The sequence below is a fragment of the Pelobates fuscus genome, chromosome 6, assembly GCF_036172605.1.
Source record: "Pelobates fuscus isolate aPelFus1 chromosome 6, aPelFus1.pri, whole genome shotgun sequence".
NCBI classification, from domain to species: domain Eukaryota; kingdom Metazoa; phylum Chordata; class Amphibia; order Anura; family Pelobatidae; genus Pelobates; species Pelobates fuscus.
This window is the reverse complement of record NC_086322.1, coordinates 105,679,741-105,693,719: the sequence shown is the minus strand read 5'-3', so window position 1 is coordinate 105,693,719 and position 13,979 is coordinate 105,679,741. Positions and strand designations below refer to the sequence as shown.

The 13,979-nt window shown below is 36.6% G+C and overlaps 1 protein-coding gene across 7 annotated transcripts in view; it reads left to right on the top strand.

The window, feature by feature from the left end:
- Window positions 1-13,979, top strand: part of TENM3 (teneurin transmembrane protein 3) — an 836,163-nt gene that overhangs the window by 650,251 nt on the left and 171,933 nt on the right. For all 7 annotated transcript variants that reach the window (XM_063458145.1, XM_063458151.1, XM_063458150.1 and 4 more), the window contains one exon: window positions 3,013-3,251. In XM_063458145.1, coding sequence (XP_063314215.1) covers window positions 3,013-3,251 — 239 coding nt within the window. The remainder of the gene's footprint in view (window positions 1-3,012; window positions 3,252-13,979) is intronic.

Sequence of the window (13,979 nt, the reverse complement as noted above, 5' to 3'; positions counted from 1 at the left end):
CACACATTTGACTTTTAAATAAATCATTATCACTGGTATCCAGTGGTTTGATGCTGGGGTCAGTCTGTGCAATGAATGCACAGTTCCCTGCAGCTCCGTACTAACGCCGGTGCTGGGGTGATGTTATCCCAGCATTGGCATTAGTACAGGGTGATGATGGAGCTGTGCAGTCAGTGCATCCCATCAGTTCCCCTGCCAACCTTGAGGCCTACCAGTGAGGTCTGAATCTACAACTGCCGCTGGTGAGAGGGGGTGCTCTGTGGCCGCTCCCCACATTAGTACCCTACTGATAGGAATACTGATCACCAGATTGTACATGCTTTGTTGACAGCCAGTCCCAGAAGGCTCTGGTTTCGAAAATGGATTTGTTGGGAGCTTTGCTCTTATATTCTATGACAATACCTCGACAATGTTACTGCTTTATATGTGATCCTTTATATGTGATCAAATTGTGTATTACATGTTCATACATAATCCTCCAGTTCTGTCACTTATCAGTCTAAATAAGTTACCAACCTTCCTTATAAACTAAAACACCTGCAGTACCCATGATGTAAAGAAAGTCACAGTACAAAAAAAAACAATTTGTTCTGAAATCACTAATAATGAAGGAACCTACCTGAAGAAAACCATCATGTCTGCTGTAGTATGTCTGTAGTGCCAGGTATCGGTTCCGAACTACTTATACATGGTTTGATAGGAACTAGGGGATTGGACCAGAACTCTACACAGCATAGCCACTGAATTGTTAATGCAGGGGCTATGTTGCTTAGAGATTCCGTTTAAATACAGTTTCAAAATGGTCGAGAGGATCGCAAAAATATTACACATTGCACTTTTACAAATACTACTTTAAATAGACAAGTAAATCAGTCAGTGACACAAACACAGTTAATCTTAGTAAGATATTTAAACCTACTTTACAGCAAAACTATAAGATTTGGTATCTCCCTCCATCTACATGAACAGATAATATATTTTGTTAAATAGTGTGGGACGTTGAGCTATAATTAATGGAGTACAGAAGGGAAAGGTCACTAGAGTAATATCTTTGGGATTCAGCCATGACCCTGTGTTTAAGATGTTAATTAGTTAATTCACAAATGATCTGATTAGGAGGGCATACTTTTTTTTTTTGTAGATTCTACAGATATTCATAATAGGTTTCATAATACAGTATGCAGCAAAGCAGGAGGTAGAATAAAATGATTAATTATTAGTTAATTTAGGCAAGGCGACGTGGATGTGTGAGCTACAGGTGCAAAAGAATGCATCCGGGACAGGGAGATCCTGAGGCAGATTGCATGATTAATAGCCACATGCAGATCTCAAGGAGTGAGAACCTTAGAGTCATATTCCCTAATATGCGAGGAAGGAAAGCTATATGGAACAGCATTGCTCCATCAAGTCATTGGCTTGTTCACCTATGTGCCATTAAACACATATGTATGTATGCTGTTTTATGGATTGTGGGGTCTATCTATTGCAAATCGTTAGACTAGAATTTATATAATTCTTTGGCAACCAATGGCTGATAGAAAATTGTGTGGGAGACAACTGATAGTAGCAGAATTTGGTTTTGAAGAAATAATGGGCATAATATGTTGTGATGATTATTATACTTTGCCAAAATTGAATGTAAAGAGGTTTGTTATTTTGCTTCACCGCATTGTATGACGCAATATTTTACATGTACACAGTTTGTACTGTTCGATGTATCTTCCATTTTCATATTAGTGTTATTTTCATACTTAATATCTGTTGTAGTTTTGATTAGAGTGAAATTGCATTGTTTATATGTAAGATATACTGTAGAGTAGACAACTAAAACAAACACTATTGAGGTTACTAAATGGGAATTTTGAGGAATTGCAAAGGGATTTGTAAGTTAGAGACCAAAATTCTAATTATAACCAGTTTCTATTTTGGCTGTTATAGTCTTTACTAAATAACTCCACAGATTGTAGATTGTGTTTGTTTGTAGTGTCATTGTTGATTTGTACTATCATGAAAGCTCATGTTTGTGTAGAAATGAAGTTTAGTGATGTCCCGAACAGTTCGCCAGGAACCGTTCGCCGGCGAACATAGCGTGTTCGCGGTCGCGAACATGCGCGATGTTCGGTCCGCCCCCTATTCATCATCATTGAGTAAACTTTGACCCTGTACCTCACAATCAGCAGACACATTCCAACCAATCAGCAGCAGACCCTCCCTCCCAGACCCTCACATCTCCATGACGATTAGGGGGTGGACCGAACACGCTATGTTCGCCGGCGAACGGTTCCCGGCGAACTGTTCGGGACATCACTAATGAAGTTCACCAGTAGTTGTATAATAGAAGCTCCCACAATACTTTTCCAACTGTAATGTTTTACCATAGGCTGGAAAATATTGAGGAAAAATAGTTCATCAACAGCCAGAAAGCTATGTGTTTTTTACTTCTGTTATAAAAAAACTTTACATATTACTCAAGGACAAACATAATGGTGTTATACATATTACAAATTACAGTTTACAGAAAAATACAGTTATAAATCTTACAAGGCTAGTTAAAATCACCTCGCAAATAACAAAAAGGGAAATTATCAGGGTTATTTACTAAAGTGAGAATTGCTGGGAATTCAATGTGAATTTAATGTGAATTTCAAACTAAAGGCCAAACTGAAAGAACAGCTGATTGGGAGAATTTTTCCACAGATATTTTTTACCTTAAATTTGAAACTCACTTTGAATTCCTTGTAAATCTCAAGTAATGGCAAATTGTTAATATTCATCTTAAAAGATACCTCCCACCCTTCTTTTCGTCTTACGTTTATATTTTATTTTATTTTTCTACTTTTTATTTTTTTTTTCTTAGTTGTACGATGTTCATTACTTGTTTGTTTTCAAAATTATGTTATGTTTTATCAACATTTAGCAATAAAAACTATTTGAAGAAAAAAAATAAAGTAAGTGTGACACTACAGTTATAAAGCACATATCTAATTCATTCTCACTTTGTATTCCCCACAGGCATTTTCTATTCAAAACAGGAACAGGGACAACCCCACTGTTCAGCACTGCTACCCCAGGATACACCATGGCATCCGGCACGGTTTATACGCCACCCACCAGACCACTTCCACGGAACACCCTGTCAAGAAGTGCTTTTAAATTCAAAAAGTCCTCTAAGTACTGTAGTTGGAAATGCACTGCGCTCTGTGCCGTGGGGGTATCTGTGCTACTGGCAATTCTACTATCATATTTTATAGGTAAGAATCTTGTGTGTCAAGCCCTATATTGAGAAATCACAGTGAATTTAACAGGAAGTAAAGTTTAGCAGCAATCAAAGCGAGAATTGTCCCTTTTTAATCTTGTGCAAGAAGACAAAACGCTCTCCATCATTAAAACTGGTGTTATTGTAATGCCGAGTTAATATTTAATTTAGAGTTAATTAGCAAGGAGGAGCCCACCATGCACTGAATCTCAAGTACTGCGACTGTTCAAGAAAAGCATTTTCTTAATTCATTCATACTCGAAGGCCAATATCTTAAGTATTATTCCAGGCCTTTTGTTATTGTTGGTCTTGGCTCCACATGCGCATTGTGTGTTTTAGTAAAGGATTGCCAAGAACTACTATTATTAATGTCGTTATTTATAAAGTCAAAACATTTTCTTCTTAATGACGATATAGAAAAAAAATCCAGGCAAAATTAGTGAGGCTTATGATTGCAAATTCTTTTATCTTTTAGAATTTGTGCGGATGTATAATGCCTCTATGACAATTGATGTAAGGGTATTGTTTTACTGGCAGTCGATGTGCTTTTTGTTTCTGTGGAACGTTGAGGAAAATGAACATTGGCAGCCAGCAATAATTTAAGGATATCTCATCCCATGTGTTGTAAATATAAAAATAAGCATATCTTAGGTATGCTTCGACACAGAAAATTGTGTTATTAAAAAAATTTATGACAGTTAAATCACCTTTTTTTTTTTATCTGAAATGGAATGCCTTTGGTTATTTAGACATTTTGGGTGCCAGTGGCTTGCTTTTAAGATACAATGTTGACCGGTTGCCATTTTGATTTATCCACTCCAATTGCCAGAATATATGTCTTGAGCCTAAAGCATCCATTTTGAAGTGTCAAACATTTGGCAATAGGCCATGATATTCACTAACGTAAGAATTCAAGGTGAATTCTTAGTGAATTTCAAATTTTAGGTCACAATAGTCGAACTATGCTTTCAGTTCGGCTACTCTGACCTTAAATTTGAAATTCACTTTGATTTCACATTAAATTTTCTCACTTTAGTAAATAACCATTTAAATCTTATAACCTGGTGTTTTGCTATTGAGGGAACATTTAATGTATTTGAAACACAGTATGGAGCTGATGAAAAATAATGCATGTGTGGATGGTTGTTAATGTAATTTAAAAGGGACTAATGTTTATAATCTTGCTCATTCCTTATACAATAACTATGGGTACCTTCTCCATGGTATCCGTGTGATGACAGGTAACTGAAATGGCGTCTTGTCTTATTTATTTATTATTGCCATTTATATAGCGCCAACAGATTCCGTAGCGCTTAGTCTTGTACAGGTTACCTAACGTTTGTAGCTTACCTGGGGCTCGTCAGTTTCTATATTACATTTTTCTGTGCTTGTTTTATTCGCAAACTGCCACATTTCTGTCAAGTCTGTATAGATCCCTCTTTTATGATGTTGCTTTGACCACTGTGGTTTCACAGTGCAGTTTTTCTTCCTCAGTATCATGACAGCTCTGGGAGATTTATTGAGCAGGCCAGAATGGATAAGCCATGTACAGCACAACCTGGTTGCAAGACTAATGTAGTCAAGATTGCATTTGATGCAAACAAGAATCCATTAATACTGCGCTTAAAGTAAAATAACACTATACTATATTTATATTATTTCCTAATTCATCCAACTGCTGCACCTTGTCAGCATGAAATTTGTATTTTTTTAAGTATTTTCTAAACAAAAAATAGCATGTCCATTCAATGAATGTATTTTAACCATGTACAGATCAATGCCATAATGCAGTAACGGTACCAGCTGGGGTTAAATCCCTTTTTAACCTCAGTGGCTCCGGATGAGCAGCAGCCTGGCACAGTGTCCCCAGGTTTGAGGGAGACCACCAGTGTCTGAAAATACCTTGGGGAGGTTTCCCTGCTTGCTCCATGCAGCAGGATCGATCCTGTGCTCTCCTCACACAGAGCACCGATCTCTGTGTGAGGAGCTGCAGCATGAGAGTGAGCTCTCCATTACATGCTGCGTTCACACTGTACAGAGAGCTCAAAGAAAGGTGGGATTAGTGGGTGGGATAAGGACTGGGATTAGCATTGAGGTTATAGGTAGGACTATGAGAAGGACTATGGGTTTGACTATGGGTTAGACTATGGGTTACATTAGGATCAGATTAGTGTTGGATAATAGGTAGGATTATGGTCAGATTATGGGTAAGATTATGAATTGGATTAAAGGTTGGTTTAGGAATTGGATTAACGGTTACATGAAGGGTTGGATTAGGGGAATGATAAGAGGAAAAGGTATACATGGTGGGTATCACTGCACTCAAGAACAGCAGTAGAATACAAATATGTGGTGTTTGCTGTAGTGGGGCATTCAAGGTCTGGGAATTCCCCCATGATCAAACATGTGTGGAAATAAAACCAGAAAACAATTAACTAATTAGGCCTAGATTTGCAATAAAATGGTTAAATTAAAGATTTCAAAATGCTTTTAGTTACTTAGCCTGCCGGATATACTTTCTACAAATATATACCTCTGAGTAGGGGTTTTGGGTTCTGTGACTAATATTAAACGTGTAATCTCAGCATGCCAAATTTTGCACAGTTTTAGCTTTAAAACCATAATTCACTCATTGCAGTATTTGATTTATGACTTCTAAAATGTAATTGAAATCCTACACATATTGGGCATTTTAACAATCAGGACTAATTAGTAAATGTATTTTGAGTTTGCACTTGGTGTGTAGCAATTATTGCATGTAAGGATAAGAAAAAAAATTCCCCATATTTTAATATTTTCTTCCTATTTAATATAGCATTATATATGCATTTATGATATCAAAATAAAAGGGGGAAAATTGTGGTAACATAAATGCATGGCAAAAGCACCAAAAGCACCAATAGAGGCGCTTCCTGATAGTTAGGTGACTTTTTCACTCTGCATGAAGACATCCAATGTCAGCTAATGCCCTATAGGAAAGCATTGATTCAGTGCTTTCCTATGGGGTTGTCCTAATGCGAATGCGGCACTTCCCGACGTCAGAAAACGAGGAGCGAAGGCAGAGCAAATGAGACATTGGCAGTGGATTCAGGTAAGTGACAAAAGGGTTTTTAACCCTTTCATCACTATGGGGGAATTTTGTATTCCTAGCCTATAGTTGCCCTTCAAGCATTTATTAGGTAAAAGATGCAGTTTGTTGCCTCAAAATGATTCCTTAGATCAGGGATTCTCAACCCAGTCCTCAGGACCCCCTACCAGTCCCTACCAGTCCAGGGTTTAGGGATTACCTAGGTGTGTCTAAAGTGTCTTTTTCTAAACACCTTAGACACACCCAGGTAATCCCCAAATCATGGACTGGTAGGGGGTCCTGAGGACTGGGTTGAGAACCCCTGCCTTAGATGAATCTCTATACATACCTTCCAACCAATATTTTAAATAGATAAAGAGGGACACTTTAATTTTAGGAATTTAAGTGAGGGTGTGGCCAGAGGCAGACTGTTCGGTGAAAATTTTAGGTGACTAATAACAATTAATGCAACAAAAATGTAATTTAGAACAAGAACAATGTATCTTATTTACACTGACCTTTATTGTAGTTTAAAGGCACATTACTGGGATATTATTGCTGTGGAGCTCTGCTATACCCTCAGACTCACCAACAATGCAGAGATCCTAGAAAAATAGGGGCATTAGGATAGAAAAGAAAGACAAAATGATTTGGGCCGTAAATAGGGACTGGTACTCTAGAATAGGGACACTTGGAAGTTATGCTTTTTTTCAGGTAAAACAGTATGATATATTATGATGGTGCAGACCTAACAAAGCTTAAGGGATGACACTGATTATGCCTACCAGCAATGTGGGGAGTTGTATGTTAGAAAGGGACCTTCCATAAAAGTTTAAAAAAAACAAATAAACCTGAGGGTCATCTGATATCGCCACCCCTTTACTGCTCTCATTCTCTTACAACAGAAAGACTGCACAAACCCCCTCAAATCCCTCCCAGGATTGCCCTTCACATGTTATCTTCACTAAACCCCATATTTCGCATTAATAGCTGCTGTAGAAAGCAGGTAGAGATTTCCTTGATCAAACGCTTTATCACGCACAGTACGCTGCAGAATGCATTGGCACTTTATCAATATAATATACACAATGAGGAGGAACTTTGCTAACCTTTTGGGTGAACATAGTTATATACACCTAACATGATGTATGAATTCAGTTAAATGCTTTCCCCCATGGCAGTCTGGTGCACTTCAATCTTTCATAATGCAAACTCTGTGTTTTTCGCTGTTCCAGTAACATTATTTCGTGATTCGGTGCCAAAGCGCCCAAAATCAATTTAATCCTTGATAATATTCCATTTATAGAAAACTGCAATTCTTTCTGTATCAGATGATTGATTTATATCTCTTAAATTTTTCGTTCTGCCATTTTTGGCATCTAAAACTGTCCAGCGTCTGTGTTTTTCCAAAATGTTATAATCTGTTGTTAAAATTGCACAAACAGCCATGGTGGTCAGTGCCGCATTAAAAAAAAGAGTACTTACAGGGCTATTTACTAAAATGAATTCACTATTAATTACTGACAATTTTCACAGACCAGTTCAAAAACATTTAAGACCAAAGTAGCCAAACTTTAAAATGCTCCGAGTCAGATTTGCTTCCAGTTTGACTGTTCTGGCTTTTAATGTTAAATGAACTCTGAATTCACGTAGAATTTTCAGTAATTCTCACTGTACTAACTAAGCCTGTTTGACTATTATCAAGGTCACCTTGCAATATAAAACACTTCAGTACAGGTTTGAAATTGTTCATTATTTTACCGTGTGTATGGGGGTGTACAAATACATCGTTAAAGAACTTCTTGATACTTTGATTTGTAATCTTGTTTTCCCCTTCAATGCAGTCAATATTAAACATGCACCCACTACTTTGCGAATTTTATACTATTTTAATGTCTCTCAGAGTCGTAAATGGGCAAAATCCTTGAATCACAAATCTCTTTTTGCTTGGTTTTATTTTGGTAATATTTCAGTGCATATACTGTTTTAGACTATACATTACATTCATATACTTGTATCTACTTTAAACAAATAGTAGTTTGCTACAGGTACCAAAATATAGACATTTACCATCTTGAAACTGCATCCCAAGCACCTATTCAAGCACGGTATTAATCATAATCAGCAAGTTTTAAGGGTTTATCTGAGTCAGCTAGTATGTGCATGGATATTATGTGTCTATGTAATTATACTATTACGTCAGTTATTTCACTTTATTAGCTCCTTATATAACAAGAGCTAGCTGAAAGTTCTATCCACCCCCCTCCTCCCCCTCATTCTTCAGTCTAGCTGCCTGTAATACGTTGTCTGATTGCCTACCTAGTCCATTATAAAACTTAACTGATGTTAATAGTAAAATATCCCCAGGCTTTTCTCTCAAAGGGATAGTATTACATATTTCTCAGAAAAGTTAATATACATTGGCAGATGATATTCTCAGATTTGGAAACTTTTCAAAATGAACTGATCATCTTAATTAGTCATCCTCCATATGATGCTACATCACCAGTTGCCTTTAAACTTGTAAAACTGTGTGTGTGGGCATATTGAGGCTTTTTCAGTAATGTCTATTGTTGGCTATTGATTTCTATGAACCAATTTGCCACTTCTGGTAGGTTCAGTGTGCTGAATGAATTTAGCACCATTAGAAGTACAAGTATTCTGTGATGTGTCATGGAACATACATAGGTTAAACAAAATATGTTTAACACTGATTTTGCCAAACATGAAACTTGCAGAATACAATAAATGTTTTTTTATAACCATCAAAACACAATTCTATTCATATCTTACATCTAACACTGTATTGGTTATGGTGCCAGGAATCCCCTGACATTGTCCCACAGTAATTAGTCACTTCATTTTCAAATATTTTGACTCCTACTTGGGTCCCCCTGATCTGTATGTCAGCTATATTTAAAGTGGAAGCTTCCCTTCCCTACATGTCAATGTTTGGATGAAATTCATTATTTAAGAGCATCAGATGGCATGGAACGTCCACATGAGTGCTATCCAAAAAGAAGTAAAGAGGTATCCAGGTGACCCAAGTAAGTGTTGAAACATTAGAAAATTGTTTGACTACTTACTAATAAACAGCGCCAGGTGACACTTGTGTCATACCTACTACAGTGTGCTTCAGTGTTTATGGTGCCCAGTTACCATTTATTCAGAGATAGCTGCTTGTAGGAGAAAAAAGTATTCAATCAAACCTTTCTTCAACCTGGCTACACTAAGGTTGCAAGACAATGCAATGCCAAACTTATGTATGCACTGACTACCAACAGAAAAGGTTAAATATTTTGTATCAACGTGACATTAGTACATACTCAAAAAGGGAACTAGATGTGTGACATAATAGGACAAAACTATTGCCTTCCCTTCTCCGATCATGAAACAGCCTCCTGTCCACATAGATATGCAACAGAATCCATAAGGGTAATGGGAAAATTGTGCTGATTACATGTATAAGGAAGCTTTCAAGTAAACCAGCACTCAAATTCAGATTATCAATATTAAATCTGGGCCATGTACCTGGAAAGCCCAACTCCTCAGAAAAATACCAAAAACGTCTGAGATGTATTTGACATCTTCATACTTTTTGGTCCCAGCAGAATTATCCCAGATGGTACCTATACAAGTGAATGAGAACCTACAGAGTAAAATGCTAATTTAATCTAATACACACTGGAAATATCTTTAATTTTCATAGAAGCCATAATAAAGTTAATTGCTTGCTTCCATGATTGATCCATTTCATTTTAAGGGAAATTATGTCTGTAAATGCTTTTGCTAATTTTATATTTTCTTTGTTTTCTACAAGGAACTTCACTGTTAAATGCTGAATATAATACAACACAGATTTTATAATTTGCTTAGATTGCAATTAAGACTGCATTTACCTATCATAGTTCTATGCCTAATTGCATTTGTTACTAATACTTTAACAGTATACAAGTGTTCCTAGGGATTTATGAATTAGCACTGCTAATAAAACGTGTGAGAATGGGAAAAAAAAGGGAAATAAAAATCTCACTATATTCTTCCATAAAAAGAAGGAAATTGTGAAGCTGCAGCTCCTCTCATGTGGTTACCAACTTTCCGTACTGTTCCTAACGACCGAACCATTCACATTAACTATTAAAATATAATCGCTTTTCCCATTCTTTGACTATCATTTACTGTAATTTAATACAGTATGTTTGGATTCAGAAATATTTTGTACTTACTGAAATTGAACCCTCTTTTATGCTAAGTGCAAAGCATAACAAAATATTTACAATGCTTTAATGCTGTGCCGCATTAATATTTAATTGACAATGCAAATGGCTGTTATGTCAGGCTTGGCGATAACAAAATATTTAATAAGATGCTAAAGAAATGGAAGTAAAGAAAATAAACATTAACTCATTCATATGTGGTCAGTGCATTCCAGGCATATGTTTTTCGGTTTTAGCACAACATTGAATATATATATATATATATATATATATATATATATATATAAAAATACATACAAGGTCCGTCGGGAAAAAGTCCAGCCATTGTTAATACAACGAGATAAGTATTGCATGACATCAATGTAACCTGGCAGCCAAGGATAATGAACTGGATGGCGCATGAGTTAGCAATGACGATGTCATTGAGTGGGCATGGGTGGACGTCACATTCAAAATTACTGAGTGAGTAGATCAATGAATCTACATCAAATTTTACGTTAAGCTTGAACATTCCTCCGCGGAAACTATTTGGATGATTCAGAAGGTTTTCAGGGACGATGCAATGAATGCAGCACAAATGAAAGTGTGGCACAAACACTTCAAAGTTGGCAGAGAATCTGTTAAATGTTCTCCACATTTTTGAAGGCCTGCATCTAGCAGAACACCTGAGAATGTTGATCGTGTACGTGCTGCAATCAACAAAGATCGATGACTGGCAGTGTAAGAAGTAGAAGCTGATGGCAATTCCAACAAAGGATTTTTCAGAGTGTTTTGAACAGTGGAAGAGACGCTGGGATGGGAGAACTGTGTGAGGTCCCAACGTGTCTACTTTGAAGGGTACTGATGAGTCATTGTCCTCTGTCCAATGTTTCTTGTATCTAGTATCTTCTTCAATAAATGTCTCTATTTTTCATATTAAATGGCTGGAAACTTTTAGGACAGACCTCGTATATATAACTTATGTAACCCTCTGTGGGTTTAAAATATAGATAATTAGCATAGTATTTTTTCCCCCCACATCTTTTTAATAATTATAGGTTATGAGATAGATCATTTGATTAACATATCAATTGTGGAATTCAGGGTCACGGGATCAATCTGATTCTATTTGACTAAAGGAGTATCATGTAATTGGCTAATAATAAATCCTACCTGCCAAGCTGGTAAAGGTTTTGTGCTATGTGACTTGACACCCCTCCAATGAGAAAATAAAGGTAATAGAGAAATGGATGTAGTAATAAATACATGTGTATATAGCTATCATGGAACAGACGTAAGTAATAAAAAACACTATTTTGCTGAAATATTAGTGGACGTGTAGCATAAATTTCCTGTAGGCATACTTGTAAATAACCGCAGGGAAACAGTGGAGAAAATAATGGCTTTCAGAAGTAAGCTAAGGTTCTGAGAGACTAGATAGGTTAGTTTGTTATTATATACTGCCTGAAATGGAAACATGGTATATGACTAGGGATAACAAATTGGCCAGCTAAGTCTCTGAGAATGAGATGGAAAAGGAATGTCAAGAAAGTAATGTATAGACCATGAACTAGAGGGGCGCATTTTTCATTCACCATTCAGGTTACCATAAAGTATGCATTTGGAACCAAACAGTGACAGTATGAAGAAGAGACCATTAAGAGTTAGAAATTAAAATCCCTACATTAACAAAAAATGAAAAACCTGATAATAGTTGAACTAGCTGAATTCTAGTCTGACCTTTAATGGGGACTTGCATCAGATTTAATTGAGAAGAATCCATGATGTGATATATAGTCCCGATAGTCATTTGTTTTAAAGTTGATGAATCAGTCCATCTCTGCCACTTACTATACGGAGTTCTGTTTGCTACCTTTTGGATTTTATCACACTGCAGGTAATTTTTTAAGGAAAATAACAGATGTTTTTTTGTTAAGGGATATTTAAATAGAAGATATTCTTTGAAGGTGGTCAAAGTAAAAGATGAAGTCTGTAAAAATAACAACACTAGCACTGTGAATCACGCATTACTATAGAATATGTGTTTGTGTGATAGATGATTTGTATAACATTTACAAACACTATCAACAAACCCAACAGACTGTATGTCACACTGACAAGTTTACCTGGAAACGTCGATATTGGTTGTGCGTTAGTTGAATGATAATTATAATGACAGTAAAGAGGCTTTAAAAAATACAGACAAAATAGCAACACTAACGTAACCGAGGATAACCTGTAGATGTATATTCCTTTGACAAACTTTTTTCTATACTGATTGACTAATTCTCTCTTAAGACCAATGGGGATTACACTCGAGAGGGGGGGGTTCAAGGATGAAATGCAAAGTTCATAAAGCATGATGATAGCAGCAAAGAGCTTAAAAACATGCCTAGAGAAAGATGCATAAGAAACAAGATAAAAGACGGGTTGTAGGTAACACAGAACACAGAAGGTACTGGCATAAAGTGAGAGAATGGGACCAAGAGATGTAAGAGAGAGGTGGAGCAAGAGATTGTTGGAGAGAAGGGGACAAATTAGACATTGGGTGAGAGGTTGTAAAATAAAGGCTCAGGTTAGAGGGAAAAGAAGTTAAAACGTAAACTTGCTTTTCATATGAATGTCAATGATCTCGATTTCTTATCTTTTTTTTCATTTCTGTAGTGTGCTGTGTGTCTCCACAAGGCTTTGCAGAATCACACAATGCCCAGTGGACAGTCATGCCATTCTAGAATTTCATTCGGGAATTACATGCTGCGCTTTATATCTTAATGCAACAGCTTAAGATATAAATGGAAATATTGGAGATAATATGTTATCCTTATGTTGCTTAGCATTATATAGATAAAGTTGTGCTATCTATAAAGTAATACCCTGATGACATATTCATGTTACATGAATTCCAACCAGCTATCAAGATACAAGTCATAGTTACCAACTTCCCGGACAGTTTAGAAATCTTTAGGCAGGCAGTGGGTAATTCTTTCACATTGTCCACACTCTGCCACCAAATCTTGGTATACAGCCCATTTTGTGTGAGGTCTAACCACTTGTACTGCCACAACTGATCTTCTCCTCCCCACAGGAGACACTTTGAGGCACTGCACTCCCTATGTTCCCAGATATAAATTGTTACATCCCAGGATTCTCCCCAAATCAGTGCTCTGGAGACATCCCTCTTAATGTTCTCCTGGTGGCTGAAAGCATAGCCCTAAAAATAATGTCTGGGGTCAGTTTGAGCATTAAGAAGGCTTTCAAGTCCAAAAAGATGGGGCATGACAGGGCTAAGCATTATTCCCTCTCATCAGGACAAAACTACTACCTTCAGTTCATGACCTAAATTAGTTTTCCTCATATGCAACAAAACAAATGTTGAAGAAATGTTCTACAATGCTTCTTAACATCCTGCATTATAATCTAAATAAGCTCCCGTATAACAAACTAATAAAAGAGCCTTTCT